Source organism: Emys orbicularis, chromosome 7 (assembly GCF_028017835.1).
Source record: "Emys orbicularis isolate rEmyOrb1 chromosome 7, rEmyOrb1.hap1, whole genome shotgun sequence".
NCBI lineage: Eukaryota > Metazoa > Chordata > Testudines > Emydidae > Emys > Emys orbicularis.
In genome coordinates, this window is record NC_088689.1 from 24,268,113 (window position 1) to 24,294,780 (window position 26,668).

The 26,668-nt window shown below is 42.4% G+C and overlaps 1 protein-coding gene across 1 annotated transcript in view; it reads left to right on the top strand.

Annotated features, from left to right (window-relative positions):
- Positions 1 to 4,599: 4,599 nt before the first annotated feature.
- The window catches only part of MKI67 (marker of proliferation Ki-67), a 39,026-nt gene continuing 16,957 nt past the window's right edge, over positions 4,600 to 26,668 (top strand). Inside the window, exons 1-12 of the mRNA XM_065407613.1 lie at positions 4,600 to 4,614; positions 6,318 to 6,638; positions 9,835 to 9,947; positions 12,588 to 12,669; positions 12,754 to 12,869; positions 14,590 to 14,659; positions 16,469 to 16,538; positions 18,293 to 18,541; positions 19,312 to 20,226; positions 20,589 to 20,833; positions 21,490 to 21,982; positions 23,548 to 23,663. Of these exons, the coding sequence (XP_065263685.1) occupies positions 4,600 to 4,614; positions 6,318 to 6,638; positions 9,835 to 9,947; positions 12,588 to 12,669; positions 12,754 to 12,869; positions 14,590 to 14,659; positions 16,469 to 16,538; positions 18,293 to 18,541; positions 19,312 to 20,226; positions 20,589 to 20,833; positions 21,490 to 21,982; positions 23,548 to 23,663 (2,805 nt within the window). The remainder of the gene's footprint in view (positions 4,615 to 6,317; positions 6,639 to 9,834; positions 9,948 to 12,587; positions 12,670 to 12,753; positions 12,870 to 14,589; positions 14,660 to 16,468; positions 16,539 to 18,292; positions 18,542 to 19,311; positions 20,227 to 20,588; positions 20,834 to 21,489; positions 21,983 to 23,547; positions 23,664 to 26,668) is intronic.

A 26,668-nucleotide genomic window follows, 5' to 3' on the forward strand; every position in this document is an offset into this window, starting at 1 on the left:
GAAAATTATCAGAGATTAATCTACAGAAGTCCATCATTGGGGAATCAAGGGGGGGCGGGGGTGGGGGGGGGGGCTGGCTGGCCCTGCTGCTCTCCTGTTCTATAGGAACAGAGGTGACTCTAGGTACCATCACCTCTCTCCAGTGCGCCATTCAGTCCAAATAAATAAAAATAATAATAATAAAAAATTTAAAAACCCCTCCCAAATTCCATTTACTGCAGCAAAATGTCTTCAAAAGATCAGACAAAGATATTACCAGTGACATGCACAGAATATCAACTACAACCCCATTCGGGAAGGCAGTGAGCAATTCCAAGTGGCTGAAGGCTTAGTGCAGAGAGGCAAGAGAGATGCCTGAGAGCTCGGATTAGGTCTCTGGGTTTTATTGCTGGAGCCTACATTGTGCATAAAAGAACCTGTGGCGAGTGGTGCTGGGGAGCACCCCCCCCCCCAACCCAGATATGCAGGGGGACTGCATGATATGCGAGAGGGATTCAGTGGGGACCAGGCCATCTTCTGTGCTGGTGTGGGAGAGGAGGCTGACCCTGGATGTATTTTTAGTGATTGGGGGGGGGGGGGGGGGGGGGAGAATCAGATTCACTCATCTATGGGTGTAACCATTGGGTAGGCTGTGGGAGAGCGGTGCCACCTAGTGGCTGGTTCCACTTACTCACAGCCAATGAGGTTGTTCCCTTGGCTCAAGGGGGTTGGTATTTGTGGGGCTACAGGTCCAGGGTACAATCTCTGGGGCAGGGGGTATTGTAAATATAGCATTTAAAGCAGCCAATCCTGCTGCTGCTAGAGAAAACTCAGCTGCCATCTTGGAAAGCGTGGGGTGCAGACATGAGCTCTGGAGCATTTCCCATTCTTTAGGGGGCATCTGCAGCTTAGGGGATGGGCTTCTAGATAAGGCAACAGACTGGGTCTTGGGAGATGTAGGTTCAGTTCCTGCCTCTGCCACAGACTCCCTGGGGGGACCTTGGATGAGTCACTTAATCTCTCTGGGCCTCAGTTCCCTGTCTGTAAAATGGGGATAATACTCCATCCTCTGTCTGTTTGGACTGAGGGGACTGTCTCTTACTAGCACAATGGGCCCTCATCTAGCTGGAGCCTCCAGGAGCTACCTTCCTAATACCAGAAGGTTTTTTTCAGACTGTATAGGCCCCCTTCCATAAAGGTGACATGAATGAGTGAAACAAGAAGGGATCAAACCCAATACATATGTGGGAGGTGGCATGGGTCTAGTGGATGGGGCACTGGACTGGGAATCAGGAGAGCTGGGCCCTGATCTGAGCTCTGCCACTGACCCATTAAGTGGCCTTGGGAAAGTCACTTCCCCTCTCTGTGCCTCTGTTTCCCCTCCCAACCTGGGCCTGTCTTGCCCACATAGATTGCAGGCTCATTCTCTTTCCACGTGACTATACTGGAGGTCCAGATCTTTGTTACGGTCGCTGACTGCTCCTATATCACACATCCTGCAATGGCAGAACGCTTTTGAACTGTTGTAGTCCAGACTCAAGACAGCAGCATCTCCCCCAACCTGGGCCACAGAAGGCCATGTTTCCGGAGGACCTAGTTCGCTGTGTCAGCAGGGGCTCAGGGACGCAAGCGGGGGCCAGGCACCTCGCACAAACTCTGCAGCCTCAGCGTGCCCAATAAAGATCTCTCTCCTACAACTCTGCCTGCCCCCCCCCTCACCCATTAGTGTTGCTGAAACAAACCCGAGGGGTCATTGTTCCCCCTCCTTCAGCCCCCACTCCAAATGCCAAGGAAAACTTGATACTCAAATGCATGGAGGGGGTGTCAGAAGCTTGTCCAGAAGAAAATGATACCGCTCAAAAATTATTTGGAGGCATCTGTATCCAGTCATGAGCTGGAGCCGGTTCGCCTGAACCGGTTGTTAAATTTAGAAACTGGTTTAGAACTAGTTGTTAAAGGGGTGGGCAATTGGGAGAGGGAGGTTTTTCTGTCATTACACCGGCCCGCCTGAGCTCCTGGCTGGGGAGGCTCCCCTACCTTCCCCCGTCTCGCAGAGCCTCAGCGTGCCGCGCCGCCAGTGCTCTGGACCACTCCTGGGCAGCTCTGCAACTCCTGCCACTTTGAACAGCATGGTAAGGGGGTGGGGCTGCAAGCTCCAGTGGGCCGTGCGGCAGCCATACACGCTGCCCTGAGCAGCATGGTAAGGGAGCTGGGCCGGGGCTGGGAGGAGGGGTTGGATAAGGGACAGGGAGCGGTTCGAGGGGGCGGAGGTTCTGGGGGGGCAGTCAGGGGATGGGGAAGGGGGGGGTTGGGTAGAGGATGCAGTCCTGGGGGATCTCAGGAGGGAGTGGTCAGGGGACAAGGGGTGGGGGTTGATGGGTTGTGGGTTCTGAGGGGGGGCAGGGGGCTCGTACTCACTGGGCGGTTCCCTACCGGGTCTTCGATGGCTCTGCAGGGCCCGCCACCAACATGCCGCCAAAGCCCTAGAGTGAGTCAAGGGCCTACGGCCGAAGAACAACCCTGCCCTGCCCCGACTCCGCCCCCTCCCTGCCCCTATTGGACTCCTCCCCAAATCCCTGCCCCCTGCCCCAACTCCGCCCCCTCCCTACCCCTATTGGTCCCCTTCCCAAATCTCTGCCCCTCCTGACTCCGCCCCCTCCCTGCCCCTATTGGACTCCTGCCCCACCCCAACTCCGCCCCCTCCCTGCCCCTATTGGACCCCTTCCCAACTCTCTGCCCCACCCAACTCCGTCCCCTCACTGCCCCTATTGGACTCCTCCCCAAATCCCTGCCCCCTGCCCCAACTCCGCCCCCTCCCTGCCCCTATTGGACCCCTCCCCAAATCCCCACCCTTGCCCCGCCTCTTCCCCAGCACACCGCGTTCCCCCTCCTCCCCCCACCCCAGGCTTGCCGCGAATCAGTTTCGCAGGGCAAGCGCTGGGAGACAGGGCAGGGGAGAAGCAGAACGCAGCGCTCAGGGGAGGAGGCGGAGGCGGACTGGAGGTGAGCTGAGCAGAGTCTCGGGGCGGGGACAGGGAAGCTGGGCTGGGCTTTCCCTGTGGGCGCTCTCTCCAGCCCCGGAGCACACAGAGTCGGCGGCGGCAAGGCGCCATCTTTGGTGAATATGCTCAGTGGGGGAGCAGTCGCTCGACCTGCTCCCCCCCCAGCTACGCTCCTGAGTGGAATACACATCTGCATCTACTCAAAGAAGAAGAAACTGCTATTTACTGTAACTGTGATCAGGGTGGATTTGATTTAAATCACTAGTCAGGAAGACTAGTCACTGATTTTTATCAACCCTGACTGATTCTTCGAGATGTGATGCAGACGAGTATTCCATGACCCACTCTCCATCCCCTCTGCATCGGAGTCTCCTCTCATAGGTTTTCGGTGCAAAGGAACTGAGGGGGCTCAGGGCGGCACCACCTCATGTAGCCAGGGAAGGAGCCACAGTCACAAGGCGGAAGTGCTGCCCCTCTGTGGGTACTGCTAGCAAAAGTCTCTGACAATGGTGCACTGAGCACACACACACCTAAGTGGAATACACTTCTGCATCACATTTTGAAGAACCACAGTTACAGCAAGTAACCATTTATATATAAAGCCACACCATCAAGTTAAAATCACAATTCTGTTTGAACATTTTAACCTACTATTGTTACAAGTACCCTGTGACATTCCTTTACCTGAAATTAGAAAAAATAGAAAAAAAGTTTATAATCTGTTTACTTTGTGCACTTGATGATGTTTTGGTCCCAAAGTCCTTTGCTAAATCAGGACCTTATTACAGAATCAGTTTCACTGCTTCCCAGCGTATAGTTAGATAAGCCCTGGTCCTGGAACTCAGAATAGGTACAAAGGTGCACTGAGGACCATTCATATGTCTCTGACACGTGTCAGGATGAAGCTAGCACAGTATCACTGTCTGCAGCATGGCCTTATTGGAAATGCTAGGGCTTGTTATGGGTAGAACAGAGTTGGATCCAGAGCGCTGAGGGAAAGCACCACCATTCCTTGGAACTGAGCACACATGACCTGCCCCACTCCCTGCCTGTGGCATGAGAAGATTTGGGGGGTTTGGCAGTCACTACCAAACAGCAATGCCAGCCGAACAGCCCGATCAGCCCCAGGGGCCCGCTGAACAGCTGATCGGTGGCCAGCCCCGGGGCCACAGAACTACTGTGGGAGCTTGAGGCCCCCCGTTTTTTTCCATGTGTGCTTGAGCCCTAGAGCACCCACGGAGTCGGCGCCTATGCAGGATTGGGCCTTCAGTTTCCCTTTTCGAGTATGTGGGTCCATTAAAAAAAAAAAACAGAAAAATGAGTCACAAATATTGGTAGGAATAACAGGAGTACTTGTGGCACCTTAGAGACTAACAAATTTATTAGAGCATAAGCTTTCGTGGGCTACAACCCGATTCAAGGGCTGCCTTTGCACCTGAAACTATTTTCAACTAAATTTTTGAAAGATGATCATTTCCCTTTAAATGGCATATAGATAGCTTTGCCTGTTTGTACTTTGCTAATTGAGCCCCTCACGGACACCAACAAATCCAAAGGAACCAACCCTTTTGAAAATTCGACCCTCAGAACCCATCAGAATTCCTCCAGAGTTAGAGGAATGGAGGAGCAGGAGGTGAGAAATCTTCATGCTGAGCAGAACTGCAGAGCCTACTCCAGCCAACTGGATAACACAGATACTTTTTGGGGTAGTAGTGGATTCTCCTGTTCTCCTCCCTCCCCTAGATCATTCGTGACCTGCCATCTCCATCCCCTTACACAACACACGGACCCCAGATGAGCTCTACTCAGCACAACACATGTGCATCCCATGGACAGTTTCCTCAATATGGAGTTCATACGTACTACATTGTGTCACGTTGATAAACCTCTGAAGGAGAGTGAAATTGATATGGCTGATGGGGAAGGCTAGAGATCCACATTTTATCTCTCTGAACAATGGTACAAATGGAAGTTAAAAGATGAACTAAATATAATAGTTAAATATAAAAGTTAAAAATATAGTCTTAGCTGAACTTCTGGATTTAGCATCACAAACCACTTGAAAGCCATTTTCTTAAAAACAAAATATACATCATTTAAAGAATACTTTGGGAAGGGCTAGGATTAAGAAGCTTGCCACTGTAAAAATAATATTTCAGCTGTGTGGAGCTCTCAAGACCACCATATTGTCCTTGGTATATTTCCAAAATGGGGCCTCCCACTCTAACAGAAGTGGGTATAGGTTTTAAAAATATAATACTAAATTTTCCTCTCATTCAGCTGACTGGCTTTACTACATGTTTTGACAGAATGGCCAAGTCTTCTGAAATTTATTCAACATTTACTGTTCTGAGTTTTAGCTCTCTGGGTTTAAAAACACTAATACAGGCATAGAGGTCACTTGTCACACATATCTTAAATAACACACATTAAACCAAAAACATGCAAGATAAAACCTACACTTAAAAATCATACAGAACATGCACAAAAATCAGTCATACACATTCATGAACAGAAACAATTTTATATTTTAAAAAAAGCTTCGTATGTAAACTTGCCAAACTATATAAACCATTAACAAAAATATGGGCCCCAGTCTGATTTGCATATATGCCCCTGCATGGACCCCCATTAATTTCCTGGTTTGTCCCAAGCAGGTCTCTTTTAGCAGCAAAATGTCAGTGCTATAATAGCATTGGTTACACCCCACTTTCTCAGGGCTGAGTCAAACAGACTAGGCCAGGCTTTGTCACCCTGGCAGAACAGGTGGTTACCTAGGGCAGAGTAAGGGCCAGTCGTTTCCAGCACCAGTGAGGGGAAAACCAGTGGAGTGTCCATGCTCCACTTCACCAGGTCAGAGACAACCCAGGCCCTGGTGCGAAGGTCTCTCAGCCTTAGGAAAGGGATGATGGGCACACACACTGGGGGTCTCCCATGGTGGCCAGCAGCAGGAGCTACTCCCAAAGTCCTTCGCGATCAGTCAAACGAAAAGCAGCGAAAGTCAGCAGGGCGCGCGAGGTCCAGGAGCAGGAGGGCCCTGGCAAGGATGTTAACTGGGAGACTTGGGGGGAGATGGGAGAAGGCTAAGGCAGAACAGGCTGCAGGGAGCGGGCTACTGGGGAGGGACGGTGAAGAGACGGGGGATAAAACAATGCAGCGCGGCAGAGACGCGGTCTGGGGTGCGGGAAGTTAACGGCGATGTGAGGGGCGGAGGGCTCCGGGGCGCGTGCGGGACAGTTGCAGGCTCCCTCTGGTGAAGGTCTGGCGGGAGCAGCTTTCAGATTTTCAGGAAAAGATGCAGACGTACGAGAGCACTTCCCGGGCAGCGTTTGAAAGGGTCAGAGGCGAGGCGGCGATGGCGCGCGCGATGCCGCCCTTCTACGTCTGTTTCCTACAGTCGGTCCCCTCTTGTCTACCGCCAGTTTGAAAATTAAACAGCCCCAGCGCTTCCCATTGGGCCCGCTTAGCGATCACGTGATTTTGCTTCTACCACTCAGACCGTTTCGCGCGCCTTTTCGAATTGGAGTTTTCATCGATAGTCCCTGTATCCTTCCTCCTCACTCGCCCAGGAGGGAGGGAAATAAAATAGTCCTGGAAAGATGTCTGTTCCGGCGGCCGGACTCGCTGCAGCTCCAGAAGGGTGATTTCTGTCAGCAGGTGAGTGAAGGAAGCAGGCAAGTATTGTGGGGGCTACTGGGGTTTGTTTTATGTGGTGACTGGTGAAGAGATACGTAGGGCGGAGTGAAGCGGCCTCGGTACCGGGTCCGACCGGCAGCAGTGCCGGGGGCGGTGAGTGACAAGGTCCCTGGAGCTGAGAGTCTACGCGCGCGCGCGCGCGGAGACGCTCAGGCATCGCGGTGAAGGGACCGGGCTGGGGGCTGAATGTGGCCCTGCTGGCGAGATCTGGATGAACGGACCGTGAGGGACAGTCGGACAGGTAGGAACCCTTCTCTTTCGCACCCCAAGTTTAAAGGGATGCTGTAAGTGAGGTGCTCGCCGTGGTAGGTGGTTGCGGGGGGGCATCTCCACCCCGCGTCTGTTTACGGGGGGGGCCCGGGAGCCGGTGTGTGAGGAAGCGGAACGAATCACTTGTTTCTGGGTTGTGGCTGGGAATGGTGGAGGGAGTCCTGAGGGGAAAGGGGGGGGCGAGGTTGGGCTATGTTGATTTGGGGGGAGGGGGGCGACGCTGGGCTGTGTTGATTTGGGGGAGGGGGGCGACGCTGGGCTGTGTTGATTTGGGGAAGGGGGGGCGACGCTGGGCTGTGTTGATTTGGGGAAGGGGGGCAGGTTCTCGGCGGTGAGCGGCATGGATGGGTTGTGGCGTTTTCACGGGAGAGGGTCCAACTGCTTAAATAGCTCGGGGCATGTGTGTATTGTAGCTTTTTGGTAGGTGGCTCAGGTAATGATTACTATTGTAACTGTCAAAGTCTCCTCATCTTCACATTGACAGTCTCATTTCAAGCAGAGCCCATGCTGATTTGTCATTTTCTCTAGAGGTTGTCCTCCAACTGGTTCTATAAATGTCTCGGTGTGGTTGACATATAATCCCTCCTCCCGCTGTCTTGTTTTTGTTTTTAACTACTGTACATAGGCGCATCAGGCTGTCCCCTAAAATCCTCTGAGAGTATTTCTTTGCAAATGATTAATTAGTTTAGAAACCTGTACAGATGGTGTGGCGTTTTATTTTATGCTTGCATTTGGCCTGAATCCTCAAGTTGGGGGACAATTAGGGTAAGTGTTTAAGAAGTCTCATTTAAATTCATACAGCACAAAAATGAAGATTCTGTTAAAGGGCCACTCAAATTTGGCACAATATTTGGAAATTTTAAAAACAATCTTAGATAAAATGAGATCAATAGGAATTCATGTTTACAAAAAATAGGAAAGATGAGTACTTTTAACCGAGTCCATTCCTTGTTTTCAATTCTAATACTGCAGTTTTGTGCTGCTGCATGAATCTAAAATTGAAATGGATCAAAACCAACTGAAACTACCTGTTCTGTTGTCCTTGTGAGGAGGGAAATACAAAAAAAAGGGTGAAAAGTAAATGGTCTTATACACTTATTTCAGTTTAAATAATGTAAGGTGTTTTTTGTAACATAGGTATGCTAGAGATGCTTGAATTTTTTAAATTAATGCATTTATGCCACAATAATGTGAAATTTAAAAAAAAACTGTTATAAAGAGGGTTTCTGCTCCCATCTTTTCAGCAATAGAGAAACTGCTATATATAGGGGAACAGTATAGTAAAAGTAAACTCAGTAAATAGAAAATATGATTTTCAAGTTATCCCTTAATTGTATGTTTACCTGCAAATTTTAACCTCAATGTCCTGCAAATTTTAATGCTCGAAATTGTATTACAGCTAATCTCAAATTAGGCAGTCATTCTTTTCCAAATGATTGAGATTTGGCAGGGCTGTTTTTGTAATATACACAACTTTACACAGGCACAGTCAATTTAAAAAGTCATGTATTTATTTGAAAATTTGTTCCCTATTATAACATCTTACATTTATATAACTGAAAGAAATGGAAGAAAAGAATTGTATTTTTCTGTTTGTATTTGCTTTTTTCTTTTCTGCATTTTCTTTTCAATGTTTTGTCATATGTGTCCATTCAAATGATTTCCTTTTTTCTATAGTCATTTCCCCCTGTTTGAATGAGACTCACACAGCATTAGAGAGGGAAAAACATTTTGGCACATAGGAAAGCTAATAATCATAAAAACATTAAGAATAGTTGGGGGCAGATTTTGTACCTGAAAAAACTTTCAAGTCACATTCATTTATATAAATATAGTTTATATTGCCCCCTTTTTAAAGCATTCAGTTATGGAAACGTTGTGACACTTAGATACCAAACATATGTAAACATAGAAAAGTAATTATTTACATCAACCTGATACAGTTACTCCTGGGGGAATTCTGCACCCAAAAATATATATATATATGCGCACAATATTTTAAAAATCTGCATGTTTTGTAGAAACAACACAGTATTTGCTGGGAAAGAGCCTGGGTGTGAACTTGGAGGATTGTTGGGTTTGGGTGGGAGAAGTAAGGAACAGGATTTTTTGGGGGGGGGAGGGGGGGGAGATTGTTAGGGAGCTTCCCCCAGGCAGACCCTATCGGACATCCAGCCTGTCTCAGTCAGGCACATGTGTCCCTGTACTGCTCCATCTCCATGTGTCTTTGCACCCCCACTTAGCCACCCTCTTATCCCCCCATCTCCATGTATCCCTGCATCCCTCCTCTCCTGGTCCCCATGTAGCCCTGCACCTCCATGTGGCCCTGCACCCCCACTCCCATTCAGCTCCTGCCCCAGTCTGTCCCCTCCTCTAGCCCTTCTGAGCCCCAGTCTGTGACCCCCCAGCAACCCCAGGTGTCCCATGCTATCGGTTCCCACAATAACACCTGCCTCCTGCCTGGCCCCATGGGCAGGGCGCTGTGAGGAAGGCACCCTCTTTCTCTTCCCTATTCGCAACTGGGGTTGCTCCCGCCTGGGAGTGGCTGCTTTCTGTTCTGGCACCACAGTGGTCCCTTGTGAGTGAAAGGAGTATCTGCAGCACCTTTCCATCAGAATGTGTTTTCTGTTGGGGGAAGCATAATTCTGCGTGGCCCATGAATTCTGCGCGTGTGCCTTTCTATGAACATATGCCGACTTTCACCTCCTGTTATTAGGTATCATTTAACAGTTCCCACGAATCCTTGTGAGTGAAAAAACTTGGGGATCCTTCTGCATGTAAATTGTAGAGAATTTGCCTTTTGAACATAATTTATATAACCAAGGTACCTATGTTCATAAATATGTAGAGCTTAATTTGGGATAGTAAATTTGCCATTCCTTTACAGGTAAGACTTCCAGTTTCAAAGATGCCGCTCTTTGGGAAAATTGTTGTTATTAAAAGGAATGGGACTGATGGAATCCATTTTCCACTCACTGCAAGTTCTTGTTTATTTGGAAGGTAAGAATTGGTAATGTTAGAAATGTATTTATGTACATCAAGAGAACATGTTAACATTTTGTTCTTCTTAGTGTTATATTTTTCTTTATTTTATAAGCTTTGCTGTTTAATACAAATAAATGTTTGAATATTTGCAAGTAGTGAGGGAATGTTTAATGGAGGAAAAAAAGCTCAAGCTAGTTCCCAGGATAAACAGTTGAACTTCCACTCTCTGACTGCACAACATAGCAGCTTTTCTCAGCTTCACTCTGTAGTAAAGGTGAATCTAGAGGAAGCAGGGAGCTTGTGGGGAAGAAAAGTCCCAACTGGACTCATGCTTGGCCAGCAGGGGACAGAAGCCTAATAAGAGGGAGGAGGTCACTAAAGGAAAGAACCAAGGCCGAGTTGGGACTAGAGGTAAAAGTCAGAAAAGATCTTTTGCTGCCATTGGGGATACAGACTGAGTCAGTACATGGTGGTACAGTGTACTGACCCATCTCTTGAACTCCTGTCTTGCTCTTCAGAATCTATGGTTTCATTTAAAAAATAAACAGACACGAAGAGTAACTTTATAGTTGTTATGGTTTCAAAAGAAAATGTAAAAAGTGTCAACAGAGTGAAACTGATGAAGAGATATCTGCAGGAGTCTGCAGAGAGCATGAAATACCTCTGAGAGGTGTGTACTGCATCATCTCTGTTAAGTATGTTACATACTCAGTGATAAAAATTTAATGTCAGCATTAACTATTTCATTCCTCATTTAAGAAAGGAGAGGGAAAATTGTAGATTTGTGCAATTTGCTGAGATCGGCAGTCTGATTTTGGTGCTCCAAGTGGCTTTAGGGATATTTCTTTTACTGCCAGTCAAAAAAAGAATCAAGCCCTTGGAGTCTAACCAGAACCCATGGGCAGATGCAAGCATCGCCAAAAAGAAGCCAAGCTCAAGAAGCTTTGAGAACATGTATGATCATATTTTGAAAATCTGTAAAATATACTTTGAGTGGCATTTTACTTGGATTTCTCTCTTGTGTGGAAATGGTATTCTACTGAATATCTGGCAAGCTGCTCAGGCAGGTTGAGAAGTCAGCATGCTGATGTGTGATGTTTGTTACTAAGCGTGAACCGAAGTTGAGCTGTCCTTAGAACTAATAACACAAATTTTCTTAAAAGTTGATAAATTGTTTTATATATGAATTTTTTGAATGTTACTCAAAGAAAAAGTGAAACAAACATAGGTTTGTGTATTTGAATAATAGAGCACCAAACAAATATTAAAATTTGAGTTTTGAATACAACACTTTATTTTATACTGGAAGAGGAAATTCTTATAGTAGACAGGGTACAGCTAGCTGGATCCTGGACTCTGAAACCCGCTCTCTCTCTTCCCCCCCACCCCCCTGCCTCTGCCCCCGCCCCCATGGGCCTGATTGTCTACAGTGCAATTTTATAGCCCCAAGAGGCTGAGTCGGCTGACTCGGACCAGCTGCTGCTGGGCAGTGAGAGCTTTTATTGCAGTGTAAACATACCCTAAGTAACATATCTGAGAGCCTTATATAAGACCCCAGTCCTGCAGTCAAATCCACTATAGGACTCCTCTGTTCACATGGACCCCATTGGTTTCAGTGGGGCTGTTCATGTGTCTGCACTGATCCAATTCTAAGATGAGGGCCTGCAATTTTAAAGTTTCCTAATATATAGTTTCTACCAGATATACATAGGTAAATCTGTCAGGACTCCAAACTCAATCTGGGCTCTGAAAGTTAAGTTGTGTTCTTTCTCTTGCACATATTAGCAGCAAGAAAGATTTTGTAGGCCTAAGTTTGCCTTCAGTTTGCCTCTGACTTCAAATTTGGCCCTGCAACTGGAATTTAGTAAACAATTATGATATGAGCCAGAATAGATAAATGCATTTTTTACTTGCAATCCTTAGATTTCATGTTTCTGTCTCTGCTTCCTCTATTTTTTTCTGTCCTTTTTAAATTTCAGGACTGGTTCTTTGACTGCTTTAGACATTAGCACGAAAACCAAACACAATATCCTAAAAGTACCTAAGCAGTTTAGCCAGCATGTTGCTTTCTTTTCTCTTGTATTGCATCCGGGAATTAAGTACTAATGGTGTGAATCCTGTAGTCTGAAAAGCATACTTTGTAGGTATACGTGTGGATAAATGTAGGTATACGTGTGGATAAATACATAACAGAATATCATTCACTAAAGCTGTCAAGTTAGAGTAAATATTTGATTGAAAAGCAACATTTGTGGGAGGGAGAAATCTTCTGTAACTTACTGGTAATTATTTTGTCTTTGATTTTTTGGGAAACTTTCCACTGTTGCTAGCAATAGTGGAGCTGCAACAGTGCTTGTGCAGAAGTGAAAGATTTTTCAAAATTGTCTATGTACGTACAGCTGGTGGACATATATCCAGCTAGTTCTTAGTTTAAGAAGCTGTAAATTTTAATAGTGTATATTTAGTTTAAAATTTGCTTTAGGTTTTCTTAGTGCTTGTGCTGACTTTAAATATTTTTATATTGCATTTTCAAACAGCATCATAACATTTTTGCAGATATTAAATGATCACGTGCTCAGAAGCAAATTCTCTATAATAGTTTTTCTGTTCTCTTAATTACTTGCTTAAAACTAAAGTTGTGCTTTTCAACCAAAGGAAAACGGAGTGTGATATCCGCATACAGCTGCCTCAAGTCTCAAAAGAACATTGTAAAATTGAAGTCAATGAGAACAAGGAGGTAAGTTTTGTTTTTAATTGTATTATATTCCATCATTGCATTTCTTCAGGTTACTGAACTAGCTATTTTTTGTTTCATTTGTAGGCAATCTTGATTAATTTAAGTACTGTAAATCCAACGCAATTGAATGGTAACAGTTTTCAGCAACCTGCACATCTGAAGCATGGAGATGTGTTCACTATTGTTGATCGTTCTTTCAGGTCAGTAGCAATGAAGGAGGCAAGGAACTATGGCACTGATTTTGTAGTGAAATTTGCAAAAGCATACTCTTACATCTTCACGGAGCTCCATTGATTTCAGTGGTGCTCCCTAAGGATATAGGGGTCCACCTACCCACATCTCATTGTGGGCTCAGAGACAAAGAGGGTATCTTTTCCCCCTTTAATCTGAGGTTGACACATTTTCTTCTTACTCCCTAAAATAAATTTAAATCTAATTTCATGCTTCATATTTCCTTAAAGAGTTTTTGCATAGTATGATCAGAAAGCTGGGCTGTTAAAGCATTATGTCCTTTAAACTATTTACCAATAAGCTATTCATGACAGTATTGTCTTGATATCCTGGTGGGACTTTCTCCTAAGGTTAGATGTGTTGTATTAATTCAGATGGAATATCTGGGCTAAAGGGTCAAAGGTGTTGATGTAACGCAATCACTGTCCAACATTAAACAGTGTTAAACAAGGTTTGGAGTTTAGCATATAGAGACCACAGCCTGCTTAGTACCATAGCAAACACACCATTAAAAATCGTTTTAACCTTTATTAAGATAAAGAAATGAAGGAAAAACAGTTGAAACACTTTGAAATGTAGACTACTAAGTAAGGCTTTAATTTTAAAAACATGCATTCTTCCCTTTAGCTGGAGAGAAATTTTAGAAGGAAAATCCCCCTTGTTTGACATCTCTTAGACTTAAATTGTGATACGCTTCTACCCCGATATAATGTCCTCGGGAGCCAAAAAATCTTACCGCGTTATAGGTGAAATCGCATTATATTGAACTTGCTTCGATCCGCTGGAGCGCGCAGACACCCCCCCCCCCCCCCCCGAGCTCTGCTTTACCGCGTTATATCCGAATTTGTGTTATATCGGGGTAGAGGTGTAATTGTCCTTTGAGGAGAAAAAAGAAGTCAGTTGAGAGCTGCTGCTGCTGTTGTTAAAGTCCAATTGTGTTTCATCTCAGGTGATGGTTGGGATTTGACGAGCTGATAGAGGTGGTGATATCATCTGGTTCCCTCTCTCTGGCCTGGACTGGTCAGGACATCTTTCAGGATCAGAATGATGAAGGCTTAGGGTCCCAGGAGATGGCAGGGGTGGCAACCATGATATGAAGCTTGCTCCACTAGCCAATTTTTTCCCCAAAATTTCTTTCTTTAAGGACCCCAAAAGGTAGTGGTGGGTGCAGTAGCTCTTCCTGCATTATTTTGTCCAGCAATTAGGCCTAGTTTCTGATGTACCAATTTTCGTTCACATTTCTCATGTTTACCAAGTTTGATCTTAACACGGTCCTTGAGTTAAATCAGTAGGCCTTTTTATTTGGATTAATTCAGTCTTTCTGTCTCCTTTTTATGCCTTTTCCCATGAACAATTGTTGTTACAGGCTATTGTGATATCTTATGAACTTTCACATACTTTTTACAATTGAGCTCACAATTAGGGTAGATTTGTAGGCTCAATTATTACAACAGACTTTTGGAGAAAATTTCACAACTATGCCTCAGGGCAATTTATAACCAGTTACAGCTCTGTTTACAGATCCAGACTAACACAGCTACCCCTCTCATACAGTTAAATAATGGTGGTATTGCTGGAAGGGGACAATTAGTACAGGGTTTATATAAGGGTTTATATACGTTTTACAGTTAGCCATCATAAATATAACATAAGCAAAGAGGTTGTTTTCTTCTGTTAAATGTTTTGCAGGTTTGAATATCCTCCTCAATCAACTCCAAGAAAGAGACTTTCTAGAACTCCAAAAAATGAAACCCTACAGGTAATTTTAAGGCCACTGACTACATTTGCTGAACATATGCATGGTGTCATCTGTCGTGTCATATTAGTATTGGTTTGGTGATTTATCTTCCCCTCCCTATTAGCTTGGCATCAAACACTAATCCAGTGATTGAAGCTGTGAAGAAACTCTTGAGAAATATTGTTTTCTTACTATTTACTAATCCATATTGGCTTGTGTCAGTTTTCAGCAGTGTAAATATTTAACTATAATACTCTAAATTTAGCATCAGAACTAAGGATTATTTTTTAAAAACAGTTTGGCTGTTTTAAGAGAGGACAGGGTACAGGGGTATTGAGACATTTGAGATCCTTGTACCTTAATTTTTACATTTTAAGAATTACAGGAGTAAATCATAGCTGTACGTCCCAAAGTATTTCTAGTGTTCCTGCTTTCAATATAATCTTATTCTGAATAGCAGTAAATAAGTAATGCAGTGTTGTTAATGACGTGTCCCTTTATCTTCCTGGCCAATGACAGTCTAAAGCAGGGGTCGGCAACATTCGGCACGCGGCTCGCCAGGGTAAGCCAGCACATGGCTTGCCCGCGCCACTTCTCGCCGCCCCCATTGGCCCGGGACGGCGAACAGCGGCCAGTGGGGGCCGCGATCAGCCGAACCTGCCGCGTCAGCAGGTAAATAAAACTGGCCCGGCCCGCCAGGGTGCTTACCCTGGCGAGCCGCGTGCCGACCCCTGGTCTAAAGGAATTAAGTTAGCAAAACTGGGAAGCTTGTCCTCAAGATTGTGAACAGCCTCTTTTAGAAAATAATCTGTGATTGTTATTCCATATGCCCATTACATTAAGATAATGTTGAAGTCTCTCTAAAGATTGATCAAAGCATAAAATTTTAAATTTTATCTTCACGACTAGCAGGTTTTGTTAACCTTTTCTTTTACAGTCTCTTGCCCATATTATCAAAATACTTGTTGAAATGAATAACTTGTAGGGATATTGTTAATCAACCGATTGTCGTGAACATTGAAACACTTACGTAGGCTGCAATTCTTATATTTAAACTACTAGCTGAAAGCCCATATTGTCACACAGGTGTGGTAGTTGGGCCAAGTAATCCATTATCTGTGCAGTGTCCTGCATACACCTAATGAAATAGTTGCATGCAAATTAGCTATGGAATAAGGGTGGTGATTGTCACCTCTGATATCACAATGATCTAGGACTTTAGCATGGGATAAGTATATGCCCACTGTACCTGAAAGCTTGTGCTGTCGCACAGATGTAATTCATAAAGTCAAAATTGCTGAGAACTTAAACTGACCACAAATGCCAGTGGTGATTGAACCTGATATTCTAAACAAAAAACTCTCAATCATGCTTGTCGTTGTTTCCGATGCTTCACGCTAGCTCAACAGACATTCTAGGCTTTACGGTGACAATCCTGGCATCTTATTATATTGATGAGCAGGCTTCCCTGAAGTCTAATAAGCATATCATCTCAGTTTTGTTCAGTTATCAGAATTTAGCTGTAATGCATGCTTAGGCTACAGAGTCTTTTGGAATTAATGACTATTCCAAAAATAAGACAAACTATAAAACTGTCTTCAAGAGCCTCAGATGTCTTACTTAAGTAGCAACCTGTGTGACCAACTTCAATACTGTACAATTTCATATAATGCGTGGATTTAAATTTGTTTTGTAAGCCTGGTGCTCAATTAAAATTTGTCTTGGTTATGAAGAGAGGCCAAATTCTGTAATCTTCTGAAAATGTAGAGTAGAAAACTGTATTTGTGATAAAAATATGTTGCTTTATCATAACACTGTACAAATTTACAGGTTCTTCATGTTCAGCAGGTGGCAGAAGTGGAATTACAGAGCCCAACATCTAAAAGTCCTCATACGTCTGGTTGGTAGTTGTTTCATGTAGTTTGCTTTTTTCAATATTATATAGTCACATTTTATTCTTAGCATGCTTGCAAAAAGAAGGTGGGTAAATGTCTAAAGATTCATTTTACAAGTCAACCTGTTACCTCAGTTGAACTTTTATTTTAATGTTATCTAATAGATAATTAGATTTTGCAGACCAAATGCTGCCTTTCAGTGCCATTACAGAAGTATAGTTGAGGACAAAATTAACCACTGCAATTAACATTTTACTAATTCAGTTGATGTCTGAGGTAGAAAAGAATCATTACTCTCCACAGCAAATGTTATATCTGCTCTTGAGTGCTAATAGGAAGAGAAAATTAAAAAAAAAAATTGATGGCTTTTAGGAGTAGAATTGCACATTTTAGCCCATACGTCTATGTGTAATCTAGGCTTTTTCTTAAATTCTCCGCCACAAGTGCACCTCCACTAGTATAGTGGAAATACAGAGGTGCTGTGGGCTTTCTACCCTAGTATTTAACCCTGAGCAAGTCTACAGAATACAGTGTTTCAAAATCTGTGCTAGCATTGCTATCTTTTCTCACCAGCAGTAGATCTGCAGTAGATGGAGAAATAGAGGCTTTATCTACACTAGGACCAGTAGACTGATGTACTCGGTCAGTGGGAAGTGCCCATTCATCCACACAGATTTGCTACAATGGCTTTTTCAGAGAGGGTCAATCAATGCACGTTATCCCCATACCAAGTAGGAGTAAGACTCAACTGATGTTAGCACAATAGATTAAATACCTATTGTGGACACATCCTGCTATAATGGTAACACTGTCACCACAAAAGGTCTTCCCACTACTGACCCATAATGCAACAGTCTCTCCTAAAGCGTCCCGTCTCTTCATATCAACACCTGTTTTCATAGTCCAAAGTCTAGGGGTCACCTTGTCCACAATCTGCCTGCCCCATACTAATAATGCTATACTACATTCTGCATGGAGCTCAGTTTGAGCTATTTTCATCGCAAAATGTTCTTTTTCCCCCCAAAAAAAGATTTTATAGAAAAGCTGTTAATGCTTCAGCATGGTCCTTTGAGAGATCCTGCACCATCATTTTTCTGTGGGGTGAGGAACTTGTCCAATCACAACAGGGAAGTCAAGGTATACCAGCATTTGTCAGCAGCCATCCAAGCTGGCCTCAAGCAATGCTGAGACAAGGGGAAGGACCTCAGTGGCAATTGCCACAATCATGCGTCACAGAATCAATGTAGATGCCAGATGTTAATTTACCATGGTAGTTCTGTATCAGTTTAAACAAACTTATTTGGAGTTTTAACAATCAAGTTCATCCAACTGATTTGAAATTACCATCCATTCACCTGTTTAATGTAGACAAAACCCTAAGAGGCCTGTGTGAACCATAGTGATTCAGTCATTGATTCTGCAGATAGAGAATATTTCTGAGGTATGAGCTACTGTATCTCAATGTGGGGCTAATTCAAAGTCTAAATACAATTTAAATATCGGCATAAACAATTTAACTACTGATGAATGTATAAGAAAAATTCAAATTGGATTGCGAACAGAGCTTGACTAGTGGGCAAAACTTTAGTGCTGATATTTTATCCCAGTGTAACCCTGATTGGTGTTGCTGCTTCTTTATTCAAAAGAGCAAATCTTGTCCAAGGAGAAAATCTGTTTTTCTACCCATTTAATAACAGTCCTCCAGTTTTAAAATAAATATATATGTATAAGGTTCTTTTTACCCTTTATTACTATCTAGATAAAAACATAGAATGTGAAGGCCAAAATTTTGGTGAAAATGACAAGCAAAGCACTGAGGAAGATATTTCCAGAGTTGTACCAGCCAAACAACATGCAACACCTAAATCAACATACAGAACAGCTAAATCTAACAGAAGAGAAAATGAGATGTCTCCTTTTAGCAAACTTTATGAATTGTTGAAAAATGAGATTGATGTGAAAACACAGAAAGATGGCAACGAAGAGATACCTATGCCACGACAAGCAGGTGATATATTTTAAAAAAAAGAGGATGGTGATATAATGTTGATGGACACTGTAGGAATTATTATTATTTATGCAGGATATTAGAACAACACTAATTTAACCATAGAGTCCTTTATTAAATCCAAAGGCCACATGGAATTTATACTATTGCTCTAAACAGGCCTACAAAGCCTAAATAATAAACAATTTACTATATCCAAAGAGTAACAGAACATTTATAAGCATTTGATCAAACAGGCTAAATCCAGGGGTGCTGAGACTCATATTTGTCCGCTCCAACGTTATCAGGCAGGTAGTAGCTGAGTTTACTTTTTTTATACACTTTAAAAAAACAGTCATGTCATTCCCAAGCTAAACACCAATTTGAGACAGTTTGCTTTTATTTCCAATCTTAATCTAGATGAGATTTACCACCTCCTTTTCCCCCAAGGTTTTTCCTCCCTATCTCTTCCCCTCCTTGCTGACCAACAGTTTTTCCTTTGCATCATGGATCCTAATTTTTGAGATAACACTGGTATGTTGGGTAGAAGGTCCATGTTGGCTCTTTTGTTTAAAACGATCTGTAGAGGCCTTCTTTTTAGAAACATACCCTTTTTTCGTTAGTTATTCTTTTAACCAGACATCCTCCCTACTTCATTTTTTCTGGCTTTATATAACTCATTAATTTCCAAGCCTTTCTTTTACTTGCTAGTTAGGGCCTTTCTTTACAACATATTTCTTTAACAAAATGTAAAATAACTTCTGTTTTCTACTTTTATATTTATTCTACAGAGACTAATGCCCAGCAAATTTCATTATTGGTATTTCCATCTGGTCAAGAGACCCAAACTAAGGAAAAAGAGACAATAATTGGTGAAGATATTGAACAGTCTAAAGTTAAAGAACAAGAAATAAACAATGTGGAACTTAATCAGATTTCTACTGAAGGAAATAGTTCTAAGAAGACCAATGAAATAAGTTCTGCAAATTCAGGTGAACCACGGACTGGACAAGATTCATCATTAGGAGTTAAAGCAACAGAAATTTCAAATGAAATTCAAAAGAAAGATGTAGTATGCAGTAGTGTTGGTGGGAATGAATCATGCATTTTGGGAAAAAGTAATAAATATTCAAAGCAAAAGAGAAACAGTAAACAGCTTACACCAAGAAAATCCTTAAATGCAGAAGAAGTGCTAAAAGAAATTCATTATGAGACTTCCTCAGTTAGCGTAACTAAGGAGAGAGATTCTGAAACTGTTGCATTTTCTCCTGGGTATAGTAATTCCAAAAGCCCCAAAGGGAGTGTTAGACAAAGTAAAAAAAATTCAAATAAAAGTCCATTATCAGAGTTATTAACTCCAAAAAGGTTAACACCGAAAGATGAATCTTCTGCTAGCCGTAAACATCACTCTGGAGCGCGAAGGGGAAGACGAATGAGCTCTGGAAAGATGGCTGAAGAAACATTGGAGAGAGATCCATCTCAAGAACATTACAAGAATGTAGATATTAAAGGTAGTGATGTTAAAGAAAAGCTGACCACAGAGAACTACCAACAGAAATTAGAGGTGGAAGATGCTAATATTGTACTGGGACCTCACAGGTTGTCATCAAAAAGAAGGTGCTCTGAAAGTGTTGTACTTCTGAGAGATGATGAAGTTGCATCAGAAATAAATATTTCTAGCCTACCTACTGAAGACAAAAAGTCAGGTAAATACTTTGTATGGTTAGGAGCTATATTTTTAAATTTATTTGGGAGAGACTATCATGTTTTATGTAAGTGAATGGTTTTTTTTTTTTTTTTTGCCGCACATCTATCCTTAAGTATTGTATATGTAATTATGGCTAACCATAATAAATACATTGAAATTGTTTGAGAAAATGTGAATGTAACTACATCTATTGAATTAATTGTGCAAAAACTAAGTTATAAGAATTTGTGCTCATTAAATGTGGCTTGAAATGTGCTTCAGACTTTAAAATGAGTAAAAATTAATTTCTAATTTATATGCTGTAATGTTTTTTGACTCTTCATATATATGAAGAAATTTTTCAATTGTAATTTTTAAAAGGTGAGACAAAGAGGTTACCTCAAAAGCGGAAAAGTGGAGAGCTTGAGTTGTTACATCAGCCTTTTGGGAAAAGAAAGAGAGTGTCCTTTGGTGGTCATCTCAGTCCTGAACTTTTTGATAAAAGTCTACCACCCAACTCACCACTTAGAAGAGGTGCAATTCCAGCAAGGTTAAGCTTACCATTTGGAAATTCACCTCGTGCGGTTCTGAAGAAGGGACAGGGATTCAAACGTCTTGTAATCAAGGTAAACTTTAAAGATGAAAATTTAAACATTACCAAGGAAACAAAATAGAAATTTTAAGTTTGAAAATTACAGAAAAGGCATACATGAGGTAATACAGATACTGTACCTTCAGCTTTAGATGGTATTTAAATACAGCTATTTCCAGTGTAGCTAGCTCTTCAGTATTTTTGAACTCCCAGCTCATCAGTGTCTTATTTGAGATTGTATTTTTACTATAAATTACATATTAACTGGAATTGACATTTATTGGGAAACTATTGCAGTTTGGACTGAAAATTGACTAAAGAAATAAAATGCCTGAAGCTACAAAATAACAAAATTGTAGCCTGAAAATGTTTATCCATTGCTTCCACCAACTTGTGAATTAAATTTAGTAAAACATTAAGTTTGACACATATCTAACACAACTGTTTAAAATTGAAATTTTAACCTACATTCAGGTAATAAATGATTTACTTCAGTTCTCATTTCTTATCCTTTTTACAGCTATTTTGAAATGAAAATGTTAAACATCTTTTTAATTTCCAAGTTTTATTTTACATGAGTAAAACAAAGTTTCTTTCAGTTAATTTGATATGTTGAGCATGTGCTTTTCAGAATTAGGTTAGAATTTGTATTTCTACTTTGTGAGAGAGCTTTTTTTTTAATCCTATCAGGATCTTTCCGAGCATTTGCAGAGACAAAAATCATCACAAAAAAACTTGCCTGCCAGGAGGTCCCCGGCTGCCTCGCCGCCTGCCAGGAGGTCCCCGGCTGCCTCGCCGCCTGCCAGGAGGTCCCCGGCTGCCTCGCCGCCTGCCCTTGAAAAAATGTCACCTAAGCTCACTGCAAACTCCCCATCAAATACACCATTCACAAAAGGACGTTTCTCTATTTCTCACATTAGCACACCATCTCCTACTTCGAAGGAGCAGGGTACTGCTGCAACAGAAGTTAAGGAAAGTGATGGAGATTTTACTGGAGTCAAGACACCTGAATCTTTTCATATTAACCAGGAACATCAGATTTCTGTGCCAACTACACCTAAACAATTAATAAGGCGTAGTATAAGATTTTCTGTGAAGAGAACTCCACAGAAGAGGAGGAGTGATGCTGTGGAAACAATTCATTCTAAAAGAAGAAGTGGTGCTTCTAAAGCCAATTTGCTAGGTTTGTTTAAGTAGTTGATTTTGGAGACTATTAGTGCTTCTTTAAAAACTGAACAGAAGCCATTAACTCATGCATATGCATTATGATATTCTTTAATTACATAATCACATACTATATTTTCTACATGACCCCTACTAGGGATGTAAACAGTTAACCAGTAAGCATTACGCTTACCGGTTAACCAAAGTTTATCATTAATACTAGTGGCCCCGTGTTGGACCGGCGAGAGGGACCCCAGCCCTGACCGGGCCGGAGCGGCACCAGCCCTGGCCATGCCAGCGGGCTCATGGCCATGCCACACCAGCCAGCGGGAGCCCAGCTCCGGTCATGCCAGGCCCCCCCAGCTACCTCAGTTAACAGTTAACCGAAATAATTTTAATTGTTTAACCGGTTAACTTTTTTAACCGATATCTACATCCCTAACCCCTACCTTTTTCAGTGCACAGGATGAATTTAATCCTCATCATTCAGTATGTGATGCTATGTGTTGTTTTCTGTACATCCAAACCTTGCACTGAATATAGCTTTGAAGAGTTTAAGGCTGGAAAGGACCATTAGATTATCTAGCTTGCCCTCCTGTATATAACAGGCCATTAAATTTCACCCAGTTATCTCTGTATTGAGCCCAATAACTTGTTTGACTAAAGCACAACTTCCAGAAGGGCATCCAGATTTGATTCAAAGACCTCAAGAGTTGGAGAAACCACCACTTTGTTAGTTCATTCCAATGGTTAATAACCCTCATTAGTAAAAATTTGTGCCTTAAATTTGTCTGGCTTCAGCTTCTAGCCACTGGTGGCTCTTATACATTTCTCTGCTGGATGAGAGCCCTTTAGTATCTGGTATTTTCTTGTAGTGAAAGGTATTTATGCACTATAATCAAGTAATCTCTCAACTTTTTTTTAATTAACTAAACATATTGAGCTCTTTGAGTCTCTCATTGTAAGGCTTTTTCTCCAGTCCTCAAATAATTTTTGTGGCTTTTTGTGCATACTCTCAAATTTTCCAAGATCCTTTGTAAAATGTGGACATTGGAACTGTATGCAGTATTCTAGTATCTGTATCATCAGAGGTAAAATCACCTCCCTACTCACTACTCCCCTGCATTGTGTTAGCCTTAGAATAGAATCCATTTCACTAAGGTGACATTCAGTTGTCTTTAACCACAAGAACATCCTTTCTGTTCCTGCAGTCCCCCTGCTTGGGTCACTACATACTTTCAACTTCTGCAACAAATGAGGCAGGTGTCCTGCATCATTCTGTGTATAGGATGGATGGTGCTCAGGGAATTAATCAGTTGTCTACAGATGTGTCATAAAAAAAAAAATTCAAATGATTAAAGTTTTGCAAAATATAAGCAACGGAAAATAGGGTCTTATAATGGAAAGTGTTATACAATCTCAACTAGAAGTGTTACTGCCACCTCCACCTGTAATTACCAATCTCCTGAGCAAAGTTCCATAGCAAATGTACTTTAAATATGGGAATTATGAGGAAATAACTCTGGACTGCTGTTTGCACACTTGAGAACTGTTCTCAATCTAATTCTTTTTTTTGCATTCCAGTTGCAAAATCTTGGGCAGAAGTGGTGAAGTTGGGTGTTGCAAGACCACAAGTAAAGGCTGTTAAAAAATGTGTTCTCAAAGGAAAATCAGCCAAGAAGTTAACAAAATCACCAAAGGTATTTTTATTTAAAATAAACCGTACTATTTTCTGAATGCGTAGCCTCATCGGCTTTTAATACATTGTTAGTAGCTAGGTGTGTTTCAGAATCTTCCTTGTCTGCTAAATAGCCTTCGAGCACTGATACACATCTCCCTGATGACTCTAAATATGCTAGATTCCAAATATTCCTTCTTGATTAGTGAAAGGACAGGGCCAAATTTGAACCATTTTTCATTGTATTGATATACACCTGTACCCCGATATAACGCTGTCCTCGGGAGCCAAAAAATCTTACCGCGTTATAGGTGAAACCTCGTTATATCGAACTTGCTTTGATCCGCCGGAGTGTGCAGCCCCGCCCCCCCGGAGCGCTGCTTTACCGCGTTATATCCGAATTCATGTTATATCAGGCCGTGTTATATCGGGGTAGAGGTGTATTAAGTACAGGATTTAATTGAAACTAAAGAATGTGGGGAGGGATAGCTAAGTGGTTTGAGCATTGGCCTGCTAAACCCGGGGTTGTGAGTTCAATCCTTGAGGGGGCCATTTGGGGATTTAGTTGGGGATTGGTCCTGCTTTGAGCAGGGGGTTGGCCTAGATGACCTCCTGAGGTCCTTCCAACCCTGATATTCTATGATGTGTACCTTTTAAAATATTTTGATATCCACAGTGAGATATAGTATTGTTCAGCAGAACTAATGTAAGAGACAAGGTTATCAGTGATCTCAAACTCTTTTATAATGTGGACCATTTCTGAAGATAAAGGTCTTGTGGATCGTCTTCTCTCACACACCCAGTTTTATATTTTCCTGTATCGACAAACTGGAAATGTAGGACTTTAAAGTTATTAGTACAATAAAACCTTAGGTGTTCATTGCTCTAACCTGTCTAAAGTTCTTTGGAATTTAGTCCTGTGTTTGCTACTTCTCCGGTGTAATTGTAGTGAACGGCGAGATGCTTTGTTTATTAAAAGTCCTTTGGAAACGCAAATGTTTCTGGACTGATATACAGCTCTTGTCACAATTAGTTCATATTACAAAGCAATTTCTGTTAAATGTGCCTTAGTAAAGAAAGCACTATTGCTTCTGTTTTTCTGCCCATTCAGTTGTACAAAGACTATAATATATTGTTTTTTGCCTTATTTTAAGGACTTGATCTTTCCTCAGTTTAAACAAAGTGTTTGGTTTACCTATCTTTCAAGATAAAACTTCCCTTCATTTTCTGCTTACAGTGGTACAGGACAACAGCAGTATTCCGTTCTTGTCCTTCTTCCTTAGTTGGTATTAATATAATACCTTAGTTTGTATTCATCCAGCAGACATCAGCTATCATTGAGGGGAGTATATGTGGAAGGGCTAATTAGTCCACTGCGGTGTGTTGAATGGATAATCAATTTTACTTTTACTAGTACAATTGAAACTGTGAATTTCTAATAAATTTTAATTTTGTCATAATATTTAGAAAATTTTCCTTCAGTTAAATAGAGTGGTTCCGTATTAGTGTTCTGCAGTAGCATGTTGTAAACACAGTTTGATTCCCAGAATTTGGCTTTTTGTGTCCACAGAAACTGGGAGCCTTTGTCTAAATCTGGGTTGTTGGGCTGTCAGCAGAAAGGAAGGTTGTCACACCTGCAGGGCCAGGAGGGGAAAAGAGGGAGGCAGCTTAACTTTTGTGTTCAGTAAGAAATTAATTATAACAAGCAATAGAAAATGTTGATTTATTCAGAACTTTTTGAGTTCTTAAATTGTTGTATGCAGAGTTTGCTAGAAGTTGATTACCTTTAGTATGTAGGCATTGCTCTTTGACATATTTCTAGCCAAATTTTACCTTTGAGGTCACCATTAAATGGTTCTCCCATTCTGGGTGCCAAAACATCGATAGAGTAAGTTTTTTCTCTTCCTCCCCATTTCCCAAACTTAACACATGATGGGAAATATAAGGAATAATTATAGCAGAAAAATGAAAATAGAGCCTTTCAAAAATTTGTTTTAATCTTAAAAAGCTTTGTGATAGGGAATGGGCCAAATACACATTTTATACTGCTCTGACTAGGGTGGAATGATTTAAATCAAAGTGTTTGAAATCAGCAAACAGGAAACATTTATTTCAATAATGTATTTTAATCTTTATTTGTATTAATTACTTTCCTAAAGAACAGTTGATTTTTTTTTTCATTGCTTTGTATCCAATAAAACATGTTGATTTGCAATTAGATGTAGCCTTTACACCAGTGGTTCTCAACATATTACACATTGTGGGCTGCATAAATGGCCCAGAATGTGTAACCTGGCAGGGCAGAGGAATCCGGGACCCTGAATCCCGGACCCCTGCCGTGCGGGCTGCCACCCCTGGCCAGTTGCCCCCACCCATGCAGCTGCCCCGACCCCAGGACCCCTGCCATGCGGGGCGGGCCCGGAGCCTGCAGGGCGGGCTGGTGTCCCCAGGTTCCCACGGGGCCAGCTGGCTGCCCCAGATCCCAGGACCCCTGCCACGCAGGTCAGGCCAGCCGCTCGCCCCAGTCCCCTGCTGCAGGGCTGCCCAGGCCCCTGGGGCCGAGCAGCTATCCTGGACCTCGGGGACTGCAGGGCCAGGTGGGAGCTGACCCCCTTGTGCTAGGCGGTGGGGCAGCCCAGACTCCTCCCCCCTGGGCAGCTGGGACCCCAGGACCCCGGACACACCTGCAGCCTTTAGCATGCAGCTGTGTGCTAATTGGGCCGCATGCGAGCTATGAGTTGAGAACTGCTGCTTTACACTGTATTTCAAGAATACTTGTGATATTTCAAGCTCTATTTGGATGGAAATTCAATTAAAAATGCACAAAACCAGTATTTTAAAATTGTTTTTAGAAGTTCAGTATAACTACCTTTAACGTGCTGGAATACATAAGAAAAGAGTTTTGTCAAAACATGTTTTGCATTTAAAACTAACCGATAAATTATTATCTATAGTTAGTGAATTGAACTGATTGGTTCTGGTCAATGTGTGCTTCAAGATCATCCACTCACACCAAGTTTTTATTCA